The 19,583-nt window shown below is 39.1% G+C and overlaps 1 protein-coding gene across 1 annotated transcript in view; it reads right to left on the reverse strand.

The window, feature by feature from the left end:
* SLC9C1 (solute carrier family 9 member C1) overlaps nucleotides 1–19,583 on the reverse strand; it is a 95,235-nt gene that overhangs the window by 74,107 nt on the left and 1,545 nt on the right. The window contains exons 2-5 of the mRNA XM_004706477.1: nucleotides 14,985–15,085; nucleotides 12,151–12,279; nucleotides 6,152–6,317; nucleotides 4,439–4,567 (exon numbers count right to left, since the gene is read on the reverse strand). Of these exons, the coding sequence (XP_004706534.1) occupies nucleotides 4,439–4,567; nucleotides 6,152–6,317; nucleotides 12,151–12,279; nucleotides 14,985–15,085 (525 nt within the window). The remainder of the gene's footprint in view (nucleotides 1–4,438; nucleotides 4,568–6,151; nucleotides 6,318–12,150; nucleotides 12,280–14,984; nucleotides 15,086–19,583) is intronic.

Consider the following 19,583-nt stretch of genomic DNA (forward strand, 5'->3'; position numbering starts at 1 on the left):
TGTGGATCATAACAAATTATGGATAACCTTGAGAAGAATAGGAATTCCAGAGCACTTCATTCTGCTTAGGTAGAACTTCTACATGAATCAAGAGGCAGATGTGTGAACAGAACAAGGGAATACTACATGGGTTAAAATCAAGAAATGTGTGTGGCAAGGTTGTATCCTCTCATCATACTTGTTCTATCTGAACCCCGAGCAAATCACCAGAGAAGCTGGATTATATGAAGAAGAATGTGGCATCAGGGTCAGAGGAAGGCTTATTAATAATCTATAATATGCAGATGACAAAACAGTGCTTGCTAAAAGTAAGAAGGACTTAAGGCACTTGCTGATGAAGATCAAGGATTGTAGCCTTCAGTATGGATTACAGTTTAATGTAAAGAAGATCAAAATCCTCACAACTAGACCAACAGATCATCATGACAAATGGAGAGAAGATTGAAGTTGTCCAGGATTTCGTCTTGCTTGGATCCACAACCACTGCTCAGGAAAGCAGCAGTCAAGCGATCAATAGACACATTGCATCGAGCAAACCTGCTGCACAAGATCTCTTTAAAGTATTAAAGAGCAAAGATGTTACTTTGGGGACTAAAGTGTGCCTGACCCAAATCATGGCATTTTCAATGGCCTCATATGCATGTGGGAGTCGGACATTGAATAAAAATGACTGAAGAAGAATGGATGCATTTGAATTGTGGGGCTGGGGAAGAATATTGAAAGTATCATGGACTGCTTAAAGGCCCACCTGATCTCATTTGGAAGAAGTATGGCCGGAGTGCTTCTTAGAGGCAAGGAAGGGGAGACTTTCTCTTACATTCTGTGTATACGTTGTCAAGAGAGACAAGTCTCTGGAGGAGGACGTCTTGCTTGGTAAAGTGGATGGGGCAGCAAAAAAGAGGAAGGCCCTCCTGGAGATGGACTGGCACAATGGCTGCAATGATAGGCTCAGGCATGGGAACATTTGGGAGGATGGCATAGAACTGGCCAGTGTTACTCTCTGCTGTGCATAGGGTCACGATAAGTAGGCACACAACATAACAAGAACATGATATTCAGCTTACACATTCAGTACGTGTGTGCATAAAATGTTTATTTTTTTTAAAGGAAAAATATCCCTCCACATTCCTTACCCCTCAAACCTAAATAATGATTTTTGTAGCTTAAAAAAGAGAGAGGGTAGGAAAGGTAAAATTCTAATGGACTTGAAGTCTTCCATGGCAAACAAGTTAATCTCAAACATCCAACCAACAAATGCTATGATGCTTTTCAGGGTCTCTGAATCAAAGAACAGTGCCCAGGAGTGGAGAGCCTCAGATGATCAAGAGTCAGATCTGCAGCATCACATAAAGTTGGTAAACTGCTGCTCCACCATCCCTGCCCCTCTGCAGTCAGCGAGTCCACTCGACTACTATGAAGTTGGCCGGCAGAGCATCCTGGTTTCCCAGCCACCACATCCCACAGCCTGTGCAAAGACAAGATCCCAAACTTCTGCCCAAAAATGGACAAGGCAAGACATCCCACAGGGTCTGCGTTGAGTGCACCTGTTTGGGTAACTGTCAGCTCCCAGGCTACTGCAAATTCCTACAGAAGACTCCTTCAGGGAACCATGTTCCCACAATCAGCACTCTCTGCATATGCATACTATACCCCCCCCCCAAACTAACAGGATATTTATCCCTTGGAATCAATTTGGGTATCTCTTTTCCTTCTGTGTGTGGCACTCAGATCTAATGACTCAAGCTGTTGAAAGCTACTGAACAGGTGTCTTGAGTAGACCCTGCTTCTATAGTTTACATACTGCGATAGAGCTTCTGAAATCACAAGGGCAAAACTTCCTGGGGCCCATGCTGAGCATACCAATTGCTGGCTTACACAGTAATGGTTGGTTGCCAGACTGCTGCAAATGACTATATACGCCTTTCTGCAGTGGACTCTGCTTCCACAGCCAGCTCTCTGCTGGATACTCACAATAGATACTCCATAAATCAAATCTCCAAAATTAAGAGGGCAGAGCTCCCTGAGTGTTCATTTGAATTTAGCCCCCTCCCTCCAGCCCCCACTTCCAGTCAATTCCGGGAACTATTAACTGCAACTCTTGTGAGCTAAATAAGCATGTGCCTTGAGTAGAACCATCTCCTGTAGCCAACATACTGGGCTCTGAAAATAACAAGGCAGCCCTGCTCCACTTAGTGCGCATGCAGAACTTGTACATAGACCAAGAGGCAGTTGTGCAAACAGGACAACATTGATCATAGAATCGATGTCATCTCTGAATCAGGCCTCCCTGAAATTCTAAGATCAAAGTTTAATATAGTGAATGGGACCTAGATGAATCTTGGAAAGGGTTTAATAGTGGACATGGATCATTCTATCCAGTGTGTAGAATTGATTATATGTCTTTGCTTTTATGTGACTTTTTATATGTCTTTGCTTTGCTTTTAGATGACTTTTCAAGTCATCTAAAAGTGGTCCTTGAGCTTTTAGGATGCTTCAGAATAGAGTCTTCACTGGTCTTTGCCTTAGTCATCCTCAGAAAGGCTACATTTGCAGGGCGTTTTATAGGAGAAGCTCTCTGAGTTTCATACTGGGTTATTTTTCTTTGTACCATGAATTTTGCAAGAGGTCTTGTGGGTCGTATGTGTGGTGGTTTGGCTCTCTCACATATCACAGGTGGCACATTTCAAGCATTTAAAGAAGACCCACCTTCCTGTGTTCAATGAAGTTTCCAGGTTCACCACAGATGCTTCAAGTGTCTATGGCCTGGGCACACTGCTATTGGTATAGAGCTTCATCATTTTGTCGCTCTTAAAATTCAAAGACTGAAAGCAAGTCCATCTTAGGCCTAAGTGGAATAACTGCCCACTACCTGGACCAACTTCCTTGAAGGAGAGCTAAAAGAGGTGTGTGACCCAGCAATGAATCTCCTTGGGAAATAATTGTCTTCATTTATTGAAGACATTTGAGGCATTAATTATGACCATGTAAAGTCAGGATGATTCGTAACAGAGTCAAACAGGGTCCCTGGTTACTCAACACCGAAGCACCTTCTAGGAACAGGGAAAATATTTATAGGTCTTCTTGAATATTTGGCAAGATCATTGGGGATTTGCATTCGGACAATGGGACATAATGTACTGATACTAGCTGATGGACTTAGGAAAGCTGCTTATTCTTGTTTCTGAGAAGAGAGAGTCATAAAAGAATTCCACTTCACTGTTATTCCTAGTTGCTGTTCAGTTGATCTTGACTCATAGTGGCCCCAGGTGACAGAGTAGAACTGCATGACAGGGTATTTGAGGCTCTGCTTTTCTGGAAGCAACTTACCAGACCTGTCTCCAGGATGTCACTGGTGGGTTTGAATTGCCAGACTTTGGACAAGTAGTGAAGTGGTGTCATCCAGAGACCACTTCAGAATTGAGGATTATTTGGTGTACTATAACTGCCTTGCTCGACTAGAATATGGCTAGGAAGCACCTCTTTTGGGGGGTTGGGGTGAGACAATGACTTCAGAAAGCCTATGAATATGAAATCTAGTCAGTAGAATAATATACATGTTAGGAATGTTTTCAGGAAGATCATAACATTGGTTTCCCAAATAAATATAAATGCCAGCATAGTAAAGGGGTAAATAATTCATTATCATCAGGATGATGAAACTATTTTGACTTCATGGATGTCTTGAGTCTTGGAAATCCCTTCTCTCAAGGCTGCAGTGGATATTGAGTGTGAGGATACTGACTGGAGAGGAAGGTAGAGACTTTTGATCAGGGAGGGGCGTATGAGATGCTTCTGCAGGGACGTAGACCCTGTCTCTCTGCTCATGAATGATTATTTCCCAGCTGTACTGACAACATTTAATTTGCACCCATACCTACACATGCGCAAGCCACAAGAGAAAAACAGTTCAGAGTTATCCGAATGAGCTCATGGGCAACTTGCCAATCCCTCTGCTCAAAAGTACTGCTCCCAGCCCTTCCGCCAGGCTCTTGTGAAGTTGATGGCTTCTGATACTGATTGCAGGGAGAAAGTCTTGGCACAAATGGGAAAAAGCCATTGCATCTCACTAGTTGAGCTATCGAATTAACTTCTTGCTTTGTAGGCTCATCTCTCCCACATGAAAAAAACAAAAGCAGTAAACACGGGTCACCATGTCTCACCCTTGTCAAGATTCTGGCTCTGACCAGGCTCATGAAATATTATTACCATTAGCATACTCCTGAAAAGTTACCACCCAGCCTTACAAGCAAAACCACAATTAATGTCAAATAAGATTCTATGTGACAGTTCACTCTAAAAAGTAAATCACTTTACTATTAACTCATTATTATATTTCTATAATTATAATTTATAGGAAGATATTATTAAAGTCATGTCCACCTTCCTAAAATATGGGATTCTAATTTTCAAAAAGCTATGTAAAATGATGGATCTTTACCTATAGAGAAGTTCACATTGTTTTGCATGGCTATATTAATTTCCAAAATAAAAGAAAACACCATTAAAGATAAAATAGAGCACATCAGACTTTCTCCATTGATTAAGTTGGAAAGCGATCTAGAAAGACCTATGGGAAAAAACATGTTTTTAATGAGTGCAAATCGTCATTGTTAAAGAATAAAATGCATCAGCAATTGAAGGTATTTTCTAAAGTATCGGATGATTTGTGTCACATAATTTCCCCTACATACTTAAAAATTATTCGTCAAAATTGAAAGTTCTCTTTGAGGTAATTTAATTATATATAGCAACTATAACTTAAGCACAGACCATCATAATTAAGAGCCAAGTTAATTATGGCCATCTATGGTTTATTTAAGGGAGATAACTACAGCATTCATCCTTGTTTCAAAGCAGAGATAAAACATGAACCATATTATTTTTTAATCCAGTCATTTGGTCTGCATAAATTCACACATAGGAAGCCAGATATAATTAAGGCAAGACAGAGGTAAATGACTGAGAGATAAGATAAATCCATAGAACAAAACTTTATAACACTTCAGCTAATCTAGTTATAACATAGCCTGACTTTCCCATATGTTTTTCCAATGATACTAGAAATGAACTCCGTGGATGCAATGCACACTAATACCACCTACTTTCACCTTCATTTGACTCCATCTACGAGGAAATGCTAAATTGAAATCTCCAAACCAAATTAATTGCTGTTAAGTTGAATCTGATTCATACCTACCCTATAGGACTGAGCAAGACTTTCCCGAAGGGTTTCTCAGGCTGGAATCTCTGTAGAAGCAGATTGACACACCTTTTCCCCACAGAGCAGCTGGTAGGTTCAAACAGCCAACCTTTTGGTTAGCTGCCATGTGATTAAAAGCTACCAGCAGGGCTTCTGTTCTAAATTTAATTATCTATAAATAGTCCTGTTCATTGGTCATTAAATGTAGTGTCAACAGTGTCACTCTGAACATCTTTAGTGATTTTCAAAACATTCAAAGGAGGGGCATATTATGACACAATAAAAGTCCAATTCTTGACACAGCCCCACTCTATAACTTTGATCAACACCAATTCTTGACACACCCCATTCTATAACTACATAAATTTGATCAACACCAATTCTTGATACACCCCATTCTATAACTACAACAAGTGTGCCAATGAACAGGCAAGCCCATCGGTTTCTGTGGGAGATCAAGTGCTTTGATGACCCACTCATTCATGCCACTCCTTTGCTGTAAAATTTGCAGTTTCTCTGAAATCTTTGAGAAGTAAAAGGGTTGACATTGACCGAGTCAAATAGGCGTAGGAATATGGTACAACACAGTGGTATGGAGATAGACAAGAATTGAGGATTGGATGATGAATATTGGTACTTCATACTCTTAGTCTCCCTGTCTTGAGACTCAAGTTTTCTTTTATTTGTATATATTTATACTTCACGTCTCCTTCTACGCTATTTCTATTTGCCTCCGCTATCTCTTTCCTCTTGAACTGGCCATAAAATGAAACGGAAAAGAATGGGAGAAAGTGTGTTTGGTTCAGAGCGTATGCTCAATTTCCAATCCCTCACTCTTCCAGTTGATGTGGTGAAAAGCTACAACAAACAGAAGATCTCAGAGCTAAAATAAGCGAAGTTAAAGACAAAATAAGGTATTTGCAGTGCAGGAAGAAATAAAGACATGCTTACCAAGGTTCCTGATAGCAGCTGCAGTCAGCATGGGGTCTGAACTATGAAGGATAAGTGAAAATAATAGCAGCGGCATGGTGCCTGTAGGTAATTTATTCACAGATAACAGATACCAAAATATTAAGATGTTATTTAAGAGAAAACCAGGAATTGTGATTAAAAGTATCTGCAAATAGATTTTACAAATAAAAATCTCAGATCATCTTTATAATTCATTTTAAAACTCATATAAATAATTACAGTGAATCAACTAAGGCACAATTTTAAGTTATTTTCTTTAACAACTATATATTTGAAAGTCTGGAAATGAGGGGCAAAGAATGCAGTGAAATTCCTGGGGCACATTAAAGACCAGTTGAATGGAATACACTTATAATTAAAATATGAACTTTTAATTTTATTGATGAAGTCATTGAATATAGAATGTATGAGAAACCTTAAAAATTTGTGGTAAAATGGAAATACTGATCATGGGATTTTCTTCAGAAACCTTTTGAAGCCCCCTTTATATGTGTGCATGTACACATATACCATATATATATCCATAACTAATTACAGGTGTATATGCACACACTCAACCCTTATATTTAAGAATTCTTCATTTATAAATTTAACTACTCATAAAAGCTATTAGTAAGTCTAGAATACATTCTCAGTAAGCGTTCATGAATATCTCCTGACATGCACATAGTATCTAATATTTTGAGTTTTCCAGCATGCCCATTTCCAACTGAATTTGAACAAGGTGGCATTCTACCGTTTCATTTCGGCATTCATAAACCCAAATGTCAACACAGGACCCTTCAGCCAACTCAGATTAATGGCAACTCCAGGACTCCTTGTTGCTTAGTTAACAGTGCGTGCAAACCTTTTGTGTTGGCCAGCTTGCAGGCTGTAAACAAATGTCTCTTATGCTCTATTTGGTGAGATATATCTTTTTCCATCTCTGTGCTTAGTGCTGTGGATCTGGTTTAAAACAGCACCTAAGTGCAATGCCAGAGTACCATCCAGTGATCCTCGGCACAAGAAAGTGGTGAAGTGCCTCATGGCGAAAAATCGTGTGTAGGTGAGCTTCCTTTAGGCACGGATTATGGTGCCACTGGCCATGAGTTTATTTCCATCGAATAAACAGTGTACGTCAAATAAGATGGCTTTAAGCCGTGTGTTAGCCTGGCTACTTTAGAGAAACGAATCCACAGAAACTCATGTATAAGAGAGAGGTTTATATTAAGGTGACTAGACGTCCTGCTTTTGGCGGGACATTCCCGATGTTTAACAATTTTTCCCGTGTCCCACGGTGTTTTCAAAAAGTCCCAATATTTGGAAAGAATGCACAACAAGCTAGGGCATACAGTTTTCGGCTGCCATGTGCCTATTTCGCCAGGATATGAGTTTTATCAATGGCATCCGGCTTTATCAATGTTAAAATCTGGTTACGTTAGCTTATATAAAAGTTAAGTGCACATCAAGAAAAGATCCCAACCCAGTGTTGCCCAAGCCCACAAGTCCAACATTAACCCATATGTCCGACACCAATCCACAAAGTCCTCCTCCATCTCACAAAACACATGCAATGATGCCAACTGCAGGAGGAAAGCCGAGTCAGTGAATGTGTAAGCATCTCAGCACTGGCAGGGGTCACCACACGGCTGCTCCTGCATCCAAGGCTGCATCTGGGTAGGTCCATGTGACTTCTCTTTGGGGATGTCTTTCAGGAAGTCAGCCTTGCCAGCTGAAGCAGAAACAACTAAGGCAGCTGCATCCTGGTGTGACCATCAGAAAGCAAGAGACCTGAGAACTAGAAAGGCGAGGCTCACTGAGCTGTTTATCTCTCCACCCTTCAATTAACCCCACATGTGTTTATCAGCCAGGTTGGCACAATAAACTACCTTAAGCAGAAAGAGACATTTTGAAAGCTCTTGAATGAATCAGTTGAGGGAAATGCTGTAATCAGAGGCTTGCAGGAACCTAACTGTATTTCCCCCACTAGCAATGATTTTTTCCCCTCCCATTTACCTCATAGGGTTGCTGGGACAACTGGACAACAGATGAGGAAAATGTGAGAAGAATTGATGGCATTTGGATTGCGTGGTTGATGAAGAATAGTGAAAGCCCCGTGAAACATCACACCAGAAAATGAGTCCATCTATTTTAGAGGCAGTGGTCAGAGGACTCCTTAGAAGCAAAGATGGCAGACATTGTCTCCTGTGCTTTGGACATGTTTTCAGGACAGACCAGGGCCTGGAAAAGAACAGGATGCTTGGCAAAGTAGAGGATCGGAGAAACAGAAAAACCCCAACGAGGTGGGTAGGCACAGGGCCATGACGAGTCAAAGAGGCTGAGTCAATGGCACATGACGACAACAACAACAACCAAGGCTCATAAAAAGCCCAAAGAGTCACAGCAATGAACTTGATTCTGGCTCAACAAACCCATACAAAATTTCTGAGACTGTACATCAGCCTCATCTTTCTCCCACAGAGCAGCTGGTGTTTTTGAACTGCCTGTGTTAGGGGGTTAGCAGGTCAATATCCAGCCCACAGCAGCCCCATTTCTCTTCAGCAGTGGCTCAATACTCACCAATTCACTGTTCATAGTAACTTTATAGGACATAACTACTGTGAATAGGAGAACTAAGTGGATATTGTTCAAACTATGTATAGGAAATAAAAACAGAAAGGCTGGACTATAGAAAAGGTAAAGAAGATTCCATTGCTCCGAGAACTGGCCTTTGACTTTCTTCCTCTCCTCCATCGGGTTGCACGTATTTATCAAGTGAGTAAACAAGGGGGCTTCAAAAAGTTCATGGACAAATGGATTTAAAAGATCATAGAATTTCCATTCGGAACACTAGGAGCCCCCCTCGCACGTGTCCTAGCAATGTCCACTGCCCCAACCAATAGTCAGCACCAGCAGTCCCAACCGGTAGACGCTTGAATGAAGACAACTCTGTCACGTGGTTGTCAGCTGGCCCATCTGGTGATTAGAAATGTTTGGACCATCAGAAATCCCAGATCACTCTTAGGTCTCTCCTCTTTTCATTCTCATTCTTTTGTGAGCCGTCTGAGCTCCAAGTGACTAGACTCTGTTTAAAGTCTAAATCATTCTACTATTTTGTGCAATGGTTTGAAGCTAATCAACATGTTAATGCTTCAAACCTATCCAGTGAAGACATGGAAGTAAGACCAGGTGTTCGCGTCCACAAAGAATCCAGCCCAGAAGATGCTATGGAACAATTCTTCTCTGTCACGTGGGGCCACTATGAGTTGAATTGAGTATCTAGCAGTACCTAGCAAAGCAATGTCATTTACATAAGGGTCTCCCCCGCCCTTTCATTCGTGGAGTACAGCATACACGGGGGGGAAAACATACAGGTGAACAGCCAATCTTATCCAAACAGGGAGTGTCCCGGGAAGCCCCCTCTATATGTGGCCTTATCTAAGTTTTTTCCACCCTACCTGCTTCCATCCTTGTCCCTCCCTACTCTTGCCTCGCCAGCCAAAGCCTTCAAAGTTTTCTTCTTCAGGTGTGAAAACATTTTTTTAATGTTTTTTTCCTTTTATAATAATAATGGAATCATGTAATATTTGAGGACGTTTACATAATGTCTTCCAAATTTGTCTATGCCATGAGGTGTTTGATAGTTTTTTTTTAGAGATGAATAATATTACATTGTTTGTATCAGAGTTTATCAATTCTTCCACAGATGGACTTTTTGGTTGTCCCTATATTTTTGCTACTATAGTAGCACTGTAAGAAACATGGGTGTGCGTGTATCTGTTTGTATTCTGCTCTTCATGATAGTGGGGATGGGGGTGGGGGCGGGGGGAGGGGGGTGGAGAGAGGAAACATTTCAGAACTAGAGGAAAGTTGTATTTTTCATCCTTGCTACATCGCACACTGACTGGCTCATCTACTCCCTAAGACCCCTCTGCAAGGGGATCACCAGTGGCCTATAAATGGGCTTTGGGTCTCCACTCCGCACTACCCCCCTCATTCACGATGGTAAGATTTTTTTGCTCTTTGATGCCTGATAACGGATCCCTTCGGCACCTCGTGATCTCACAGGCTGGTGTGTTCTTCCATGTGGGCTTTGTTGCTTCTGAGCCAGATGGCCTATATATTTTGATAGCCGGGCACCATCAGCTTTCTTCACCACATTTGCTTATTCACCCACTTTGTCTTCAGCGGTTGTGTTGTGAAGGTGAGCATCATAGAATGCCAATTTAATAGAAGAAAGTATTCTTGCTTTGAGGGAGTACCTGAGTGGAGGCCCAATGTCCTTCTGCTTCTTTAATACTGAACCTATAAATACATGATTTTCTTTCTTGTGTTTTGTTTTGTTTGTTAGTGGTTTGTTGTTGTTTTATTGTATATTGTTGTTTGGTTTTGCTCTGTCTTGTTTTTGTGCATGTGATTATCGCCACAGGTCTGTCTAAATAAGGTAGGCTGGATGAACAATGTGGAGGTGAAGACAACAGGACCGACAGTTCCGGGGGGACATGGGAGAGGGGGAGGTGGGGAGGAAAGGTAGTGGTGTTAACAAACCCAGGGACAAGGGAACAACAAGTGATCCAAATTGGTGGTGAGGAGGGTGTAGGAGGCCTGGTAGGGCATGATCAAGGGTAATGTTACTAAGAGGAATTGCTGAAACCTGGTTGGGTACTGAGCATGATAGTGGGACAGGAGGAAAGTCAAGGGAAATAGAGGAAAGAGCTGAGAGGCAAAGGGCATTTATAGAGGTCTAGATAAAGGCATGCACATATGCAAATATATTTATATATGAGGATGGGGAAATAGATCTATGTGCATATATTTATAGAAAAGATAGTTTTTATTAGACCAATGTTTTAAAATTTATAGATTCTCACTTTGTGTCCTAAAATATGTGTGATCTATTCTGGATCAAATTCCATGACCACTGGAAAAAGATGTCTACTGAGTTTTTGTTGAGTCAACTGTTCTGTATGTGTCTGGGAGATCAAGTTTATTAATTATATTATTTAGTTCTCCTGCATATTTACTGTGGATAATGGTTTTATATTCACAGAATTCTACTTAGAAATAAATGTGTTACTTGGAAATAAATGTATACCATGCTTAAGAGCTGGTATATATTTTTCTCAGAGTTTCTGTCTGAGGTAGGCCATGTCTCACAGTATTGAAAAAAATTCTTATTGCTTGTGAATTAGAGTTCTAGTTGTTTATTTAAGTTCTCTGTTTTTTGCATCTTTACATGTAAGTGTGGGAAGCTTCATGTGTAGTTACATAATTTCATGTCAAATTGAAGTGAAGGGGTGGTTTCTCATAAGGCGTGTCCTGGGAAACGCCCCACTCTCGGCTTCACCTTCGGGCAGTTGAGTCACTTGGAGAGATGCCAGAGACACCCCCATTGGATCCACACAACTCTGACCCCATCAGCCTGTGAGCTCCCTGCATTCTGCATCATTGCATTTGACTGCGTGAGTCTGAAGAGGGAATTACAGACTATTATCAGACTTATGGATTTGTTCTAGACTGGGCTGGGATGTTTGCTTGATATACAATTACCTCTTGATATAAAGCTCCCTCTCTTACACATATATGAGTGTCACTCAATTTGTTTCTCTAGTCAACCTGTCCAAACACACTTGACAAGGTGAATATTTAAAATATTTTTTGTTCATCAATATTCATTTAGTGGGCCCACTATACTTCATAATAGATTTCAGGTGAGATCTCAGATTTTAGGTAAAATTGGCATTATATTATATCAGTCAGATTTTCAGGAGTACTTTTTGCTAAGTAATTTTTTCCCCAGATCTCCAATATGGTAGTCAATTGCCAAAACACTACTAATTTTATTTAAAATAATGCTTAATTTATTATTTTCTTACCCTGTACTTTCCTTCTGTATTTTGTACTTTATCAATTTTGGAGCAAGGACTGCTAATATCTGAACATAGATAACATGTGGCAATAGTTCATGAATGAATACTATTATTGAAAATACTTCTTACCTGCCAAATTAACTTTTGGAACATGTATATATCCATTTCAAATGCAACATTAAAGATAATTATTGGTGTAAATATGTAAAAAAATAATTTTGGGCTCATCCATTGAACAGCAGATACATAATCTTGAACCTATTAATAGTAAAAATAAATCAATTCCTCATTTGTCTGTCCTTCCATTCTTCTTTTAAGCCTAGAATACAGACTAGGCACTTCTATTTTTAGTAAGCAAGAAAGGTTATGGTCTATACAAATCTGATAAATGCTAGTCATAAACATGCTGGATTTTCATAGTTTCCTTTTGGGCTCTTTCCAATTACAGAGGAAAGTTAGTGCATAACCAATGCCCATTTATTGTATTTTATTTCTAATGATTATAATAAATGTACACAGGTACTAGAGAGTATGTTGCTTAGTCATACAAGAGAAAGAAGAGATTTCATGTAGATAGAGTACCATGCTCAAAAATCACAAAGGAGTAAATGAGTATATCACATTTCCAAAAGTACAAATAATTAGTCATGGCTTATATAGAAGACAGGTGTGTGGAATAATGACAGTGACATAGACTAGGAAGTTATGCCGTTTATGAGTGAACTAATTAAAATGCTTATCATGAAATACTTTTTGGATAATATTGTAAATCTTACTATATTAGGTAATATCATTATTTCTGGAAGACATTGGTCTCTTGTATGTCTCTACATCTTATTTTTCTCTTGCACTACCTTTTCATGAATGTTTGCATGACTAATCACTTTGGAAGACAGAGGAAATGTCTCCCTCCAGAGAAAAGGGAAAGTTTGCTAATGTAACAAAGATATTGCCTTGCTTTGGGACAACAAAGCAAATGAGTTTACAACTATTATAAAAATTGAGGTTTTCCTGTAACACAACCCACTGCTTACAGGTTGTACCTGGCCCTCTTTGTTTCTCATGGGTACTAGGGTTAGGGAAATTATACTGATACAAGGACATTAATGTGAACAATAAAGTGCTTTGTCTCTGATTCAAGAGTCCTATGTCTTCTGCCAGCATACACAAGTAGTAGGCTAGCGTATTAATTTGTAAGTAGGGTAAAATTTCAAGCTCTTTAGAGTGCTTGACAGACTAGTTCTTCCTTTGAAGAGTTACTCATAAATAGACATTCTTAAAATACTTAAAATTGCATTTATGTAAAAGAAAACATACCTGATTATGACAGATAACTGAAGTAGTTTGGTTCATATATGAAAATGCATTCAATTTATTGCAACAATCAACATGTAACACCAACAACAACCCAACCCACCCCTAAGGGGGACAAGCAACAGGAACGTGAGTGAAGGAAGACCACAGAAGGTGTAAGATATGAAAATAAAAACGCATAATTTATCAAGGGGTCATGAGGGTGGAAGGACGGAGGAGGAAGGGAAAAAAGAGGAGCTGATACCAAGGGCTCAAGTAGAAAGAAAATGTTTTGAAAATGATGATGGCATATGTACGAATGTGTTTGATACAATTGATGTGTGGATTATTTTAAGAGCTGTATAACAATAAAAGTAGTTTGAGCCCCCAATAAAAAGACTTATTTAAAAAACTAAACAATAATCACAGCCCCAAAAGATGTGGGATTAATAAGGCCATAGTTTGATTGGGGGCAAAGAGATAAATGGCTCGGCAGGGCCCTCCCCTCGCTCTCTTGCTCTCTGGTGATCAGACCAGCATGTGGCTGCTTTAGCTAGCTCTCTGCCTCAACTTGTGAGCTACACTACCTGTGGGACAGCCAACCCATGGATCGTGTTGCTAGACCTTCAAAACCTGCTGCATCACACTGCTGGTGTGTACATCGCTTGAGCTTGCAGCTGGCAGATCCTGTCATCTTGCATTGCTTGAGTTCTATATCCCATCTTCTGGCACTATTTCTGACAATCTTCTGATACTAATTTTCAAGGTTTCTAGTATCTAACAATGTTTCACTGCTATCCTTAGGGTTTTCAGTGGCTATTTAAAGTGAACAGTCTAGAACAGATTCATAATCTGTTCTTTGACTGGATCTCCACTGGAGCCTTTGCACTTTGGATGACTTAGCTGGTATTTGAAGCTACCATTGACATAGCTTACAACATAACAACAACACGCAAGCCACCAGAGTATGCCTCACTGACAGATAAGAGCTGTTAGGCAATGCCAAATGAGTGCACAGACGAGGACAGCATGCCTGAAAGAACAGTAAGTGTTTAATAGATCTCTAAAGTTCAGGCAAGGGACAGACTAACACAATGGGGACTTTGATCCAGTTAGTATAGGACTCCAGTAACAAAAAGTTAAAAAATATATATATATATTAAATTCATCTATTGCCTAAATTAGAAATTATTCATAGATTTTCCATTAGATTAGAGGCCTGACTCTAAATTGGCCTGGCTTATAATTGGCCAAGATACCGAAGATGAGCCATTTTACTGGAATAGAAAGTGAAGTAAAAGATAAATTATAAATATAGTCAAGACAACTACAATGTTACAAAATAGTTGAGAACAATTGGAATCAGATGGGGAAAGAGAGCGATTACTTACAATAAGGAATATAAAACGCATTTTTGACACAGCCTATGTTGGCCATTTTCTTCTGTAAAAGATCATATTGCCAATATTGTATTATAGTTTACAATGTTCCTATTGGCCAGCTTTGTACAGTAAACCTACCTATCACAACACTATTATAAGTGTTGACCAACTGGAAGAACATTGAATGAAGGAATATTTTTGCAAATTCTCTGGAACTACTGTTATATTTATAATGACTGTTGTATTTATATTAGATATAGTTCAAAAATTCACATTGGGTCTACATACCTTTATTGATGTAAAAGCTAGTATTTCCAGACTGCAGCCAAATAAAAATAATATCACAGGGAGAGGAATTGGAAAGTCTTTCAAGTATGTATTCAAAAATGCTGCAAAAAATAGGACATTTATATATCATAGTTCATATATCATAGTTTCTTAATAATGATGACCATGAAATAATGTTCCTCTCCACTTACTATCATCCTGTGATTGAAATTTTCACAATTAAGGATACTTCATCAGTGTGACGGTTCCTCTTCCAGGTTTCTGATAACCATCTTTGTTTTTTTTTTAAATCGTTTTATTGGGGGCTCGTACAACTCTTATCACAATCCATCCATCCATCCATTGTATCAAGCACATTTTTACGTTTGTTGCCATCATCACTTTCAAAACATTTTCTTTTTAGTTGAGCCCTTGTATCAGCTTCTCATTTTCCCTTTTCCTCCTCCACCCTTCCTCCCTCATGAACCCTTGATAATTTATAAATCACTGTTATTTTTCATGTCTTACACTGTTATGTCTAACCTCAGATTTTGAAAGTAAATATTTCTAGAAATCACTGACTCTTGGGTTACTGCACTGAAATATTTACATCAGTTTTTGTATGAATTATATATCAGATATTAGTTTCCTTAGAATGGAAAGAGAGCTTAATGAAGAACTAAATGTTAATAAAATTTCCTGGCTATTTCTCACGAGAATCTACCCACAAGGATTTGCTGAATGAGAAAATCTAGTGATCTTTTATAAACTCGAAAGCCTATAATGACTATATAAGGATTATTTATCATTGCTATACATGTACACTAAGCAATATCACAGCATTTCTTTCCATTTGAATTTTCTATCTTATGCTACATAATCCTTAATGAAGTCAAAGAAAGTGTAAAATATCGAATGCTTCTTTTTGATTTTTACAGCGTTCTTTTCTTCTGATAAGAGATAGACATAACTTAACATCTGAGGGGGGAAGCTCTGGAATATCCAAGAAGTACTGCAGTGGATGAGTTGAATCAAAATATGTATGGTTTGTTGAATGTAAAATTACAATCTGCTATCTCAGAGACTCACAGGGGCAGTTTTACCCTGACCTTTACGGTTTCTATTTTTCAAATTTGACTCAATAGCAGTGGAAATGATGCACCAGATGATTGATAATGTTCTTTAATATAAAATGTCAATGATGATTTTAAGTTGAACCAGAGACATATATAAACAGTAGATATATGAATGGATTTGGAGCTTGCACTTAATTCTAGCCTCCATCTAAAATCAATTAGTTTTTATGACATGGCCCTGCTTGATAATCCTCCACATGAAGATATGAGTGCTATAGCCAAGTATGACAAAGGAAGTAGATGGTGCCGGCTATTTGAAAGAATAGCATATGGGGTCTTAAAGATTTTTCTGTAAACAAGCTGTTATCTAGTGAGGCGTCAACTAACTCCTCATGGAAGAAGCACACCAGCCTATGTGATCCAAAGATTGTAAACAATATAATCCACATTCAACAGAGGGAATGGCAGCAGAGCTTAAACCGTGAACACCAGTTTGCAGAAGGATAGTGTTGACAATGGAAGCCCAAAATCTATTTACAGGATCTACATATGGAGTAAGTCTCTGGCGGATTCCTTCTGATCATAGTTGAGGAATGCAAATAGTCTTGTTATCTGGCAGAGAGCATTGCAAAGTGGATTATGGCAGACGTGTTCCTGCTGTTATGTGCCATTGAGTTGGCTCTGACCACAGTGACTCTATGCAGAGTAAGACTAAACTGCACAATCTTCCACCATCTTCACAACTGTTCCTATGCCTGAAGCCAATGATGCATCCATTGTGTCGGTCTATCTTGTAGAGGGCCTTGCTCTTTTTCGCCACCCCTCCACTTTACCAAACACAATGTACTTCTCCAGAAGCTGACAATTTTCCCAAAGTATATAAGACAGTCTTTCCATCCTTGCCTCTAAGGAGCACTCTGGCCTTACTTATTCCAGTACAGATTGGATTGTCCTTTTGTTAGTCCATGATAATTTCAATATTCTTCTACAGCACCACAATTCAAATCTATCTATTTGACAATGGTCTTCCTTATTCAATGTCCGAGTTTCACATGTATCTGATGCAAAGGAGAATACTGTGACTTGAGTCAGGCACAGCTTAGTCATCACAGTAACATCCTTGCTCTTCAATACTCTAAAGAAGTCTTGCGTCAAAGATTTACCAAATGCAATATGTCTTTTGCTATTTTGACTGCTGCTTCCATGGGCACTGATTATAGATCCAAGTAAAACAAAATCCTTGACAACTTCAAACTTGTTTCCATGTATCATGATGTTACCTATTGGTACAGTTGTGAGGATTTTTGTCTTTCTTATATTAAGTTGTAATATTTTCTGAAGGCTACAATCCTTGATCAGTAAGTGCTTCAATTCTTCCTCATTTTCAGTAAGCAAAATTGTGTCATCTGAGTATCACAGGTTGTTAATAAGCCTCCCTCCAATTCTGATGCTGTACTCTTCATACAATCCAGCTTATCCAATGATTTGTTTGTTCAGGATATAGATTGACAAGTATACTGAGAGACACAATCTTGATGTACACCTTTTCTAATTTTAAACCATGCAGTATTCCGTGGTTCTGTTCACACAACTGCCTCTTGATCCAAATAACAAGTAACAAATGAGCACAATGCCATGTTTTGGAATTCCCATTCTTCTTGGTTTATGATGGTTCACGTAGTCGAATGCTTTTGCATAGTCAATGAAACACAAATAAACATCTTTCTGGTATTCTCTGCTTTGAGCCAAGATCCATCTGACATCAGTAATGAGATTCCTTTTTTCACATCCTCTTCTGAATCTGGCCAGAACTCCTGGCAGTTCCCTGTCAATGTATTGCAGCAACTATGGTTGGATGATCTTAAACTAAAATTCACTTGTGCGTTATATCAAAGATATAGTTGTATAGTTTGAGCATTCTGTTCGGTCACCTTTCTTTGGCGTAGGCACAAATTTGGATCTCTTTCAGTAAAGGTGTATTCCATTAATTACTGGGGTTTTGTTTTGGGGGAATGCAGCTAGAACTTCTTTCAGCACCATCGATTCTTGCTCATATACTAGCTTTTGAAATGGTTGGCTAATGCTACCATCTTTTTTGATGTTCCCTGCAGGGTTCAATGTTCTGCCTCTAGAATCTTTCAAAATTCCAACTTGAAGCTTGAGTCTTTTTCTTGAGTTCGTTCAGGTTCAGATGTGCTGAGTGTGTTCTTCCCTTTGGGTTTTCTAGTGCGAAGTCCTTACACATTTTGTCATACTTGACTTTGTCTTCTAGAGCTGCCCTTTGATATTTTTTATTCAGCTCCTTGCCTTCTTATTTTCTTCCGTTTACTGAACTACTCTGTGATTAAAGTCAGTTTTACAGTCTGACATCCACTTTGGTCTTTTCTTTCTTTCCTGTCTTTTTAATGACCATTAGCTTTCCTCATGAATGATGGTCTTTACATCGTCCCACAACTCATCAGGTCTTCTGTCTTTCCCATTCAATCAACAGACGTATCAAATCTGCTTTCAGATGTTCTCAAAATTCAGGTGCAATAGACTCAAGGTTGTATTTTGGCTCCTGTGGACGTGTTTTCGTCTATCTCTCTTATGATCCTTTAAAAAATTTTTTTCTTTTTAATATTTTCTGCTTTCTTTTCAATTTTTTTATGTTATTGCTGTTAGTGATTAGGTTTTTTAAATGATTTTCTGTATATGAAATCCAAAATAGGTAAATCTAGAGAGACAACAACTGGATTAATGGTTTCTTGGGGATATTGCTTGGGAGGTAAGGGAGCAAAAAGGGGAACTAATAATGATGAATACAAGAATGAGGAAAATATTCTAAAACTGTGGTGATTATTGTACAGCTCTTCTTGATGTGATTGAGCTACTGAATTGTATGATGTGTGAATTATATGCCAACAAAACTGTTGAAAACATGATGAGGGGGAAATAGATCTATGTACATATACTTATAGGTTGAGTATTAAGAAAACAGATGGACAGTGGGCCCCTGCTCAAGTACTCACTCAACACAAGAACACTTTGTTCTAACAATTCGGCAGTCTAAGGTGCTCACCTTCCCGGCACAATCACTGAAGACAATGGGTGCACAAGCAACTATTAGTGAAGAAAGCTTATGGTGCCCGGCTACCAAAATATATAGCATCTGAAGTCTTAAAGACATGAAGATAAACAAGCAGCCATCTAGCTGATAGACAACAAAACCCACATGGAAGAGGCACACCAGCCTGTCCCAACTCAATCACTGAGGACAAAGTGGGTGCATAAACAAAAGTGGTGAAGAAAGCAGATACTATATCAAATGATATAGCATCTGGGGTCTTAACGGCTTGAAGATAAACAGGTGGCCATCTAGCTAAGAAACAACAAAGCCCACATGGGAAGTACACCAGCCTACGCCGACACAAACACTGAAGACAAAGCGGGTGCATAAGCAAATGCGGTGAAGAAAGCTGATGGTGCCCAGCTGTCAAAAGATATAGAATCTGGGGTCCTATAGGCTGGAAGATAAACAAGGGGCCATCTAACTGAGAAACAA

The sequence above is a fragment of the Echinops telfairi genome, unplaced genomic scaffold, assembly GCF_000313985.2.
Source record: "Echinops telfairi isolate 266 unplaced genomic scaffold, ASM31398v2 ScPeMD7_6;HRSCAF=24_0, whole genome shotgun sequence".
Taxonomy (NCBI): domain Eukaryota; kingdom Metazoa; phylum Chordata; class Mammalia; order Afrosoricida; family Tenrecidae; genus Echinops; species Echinops telfairi.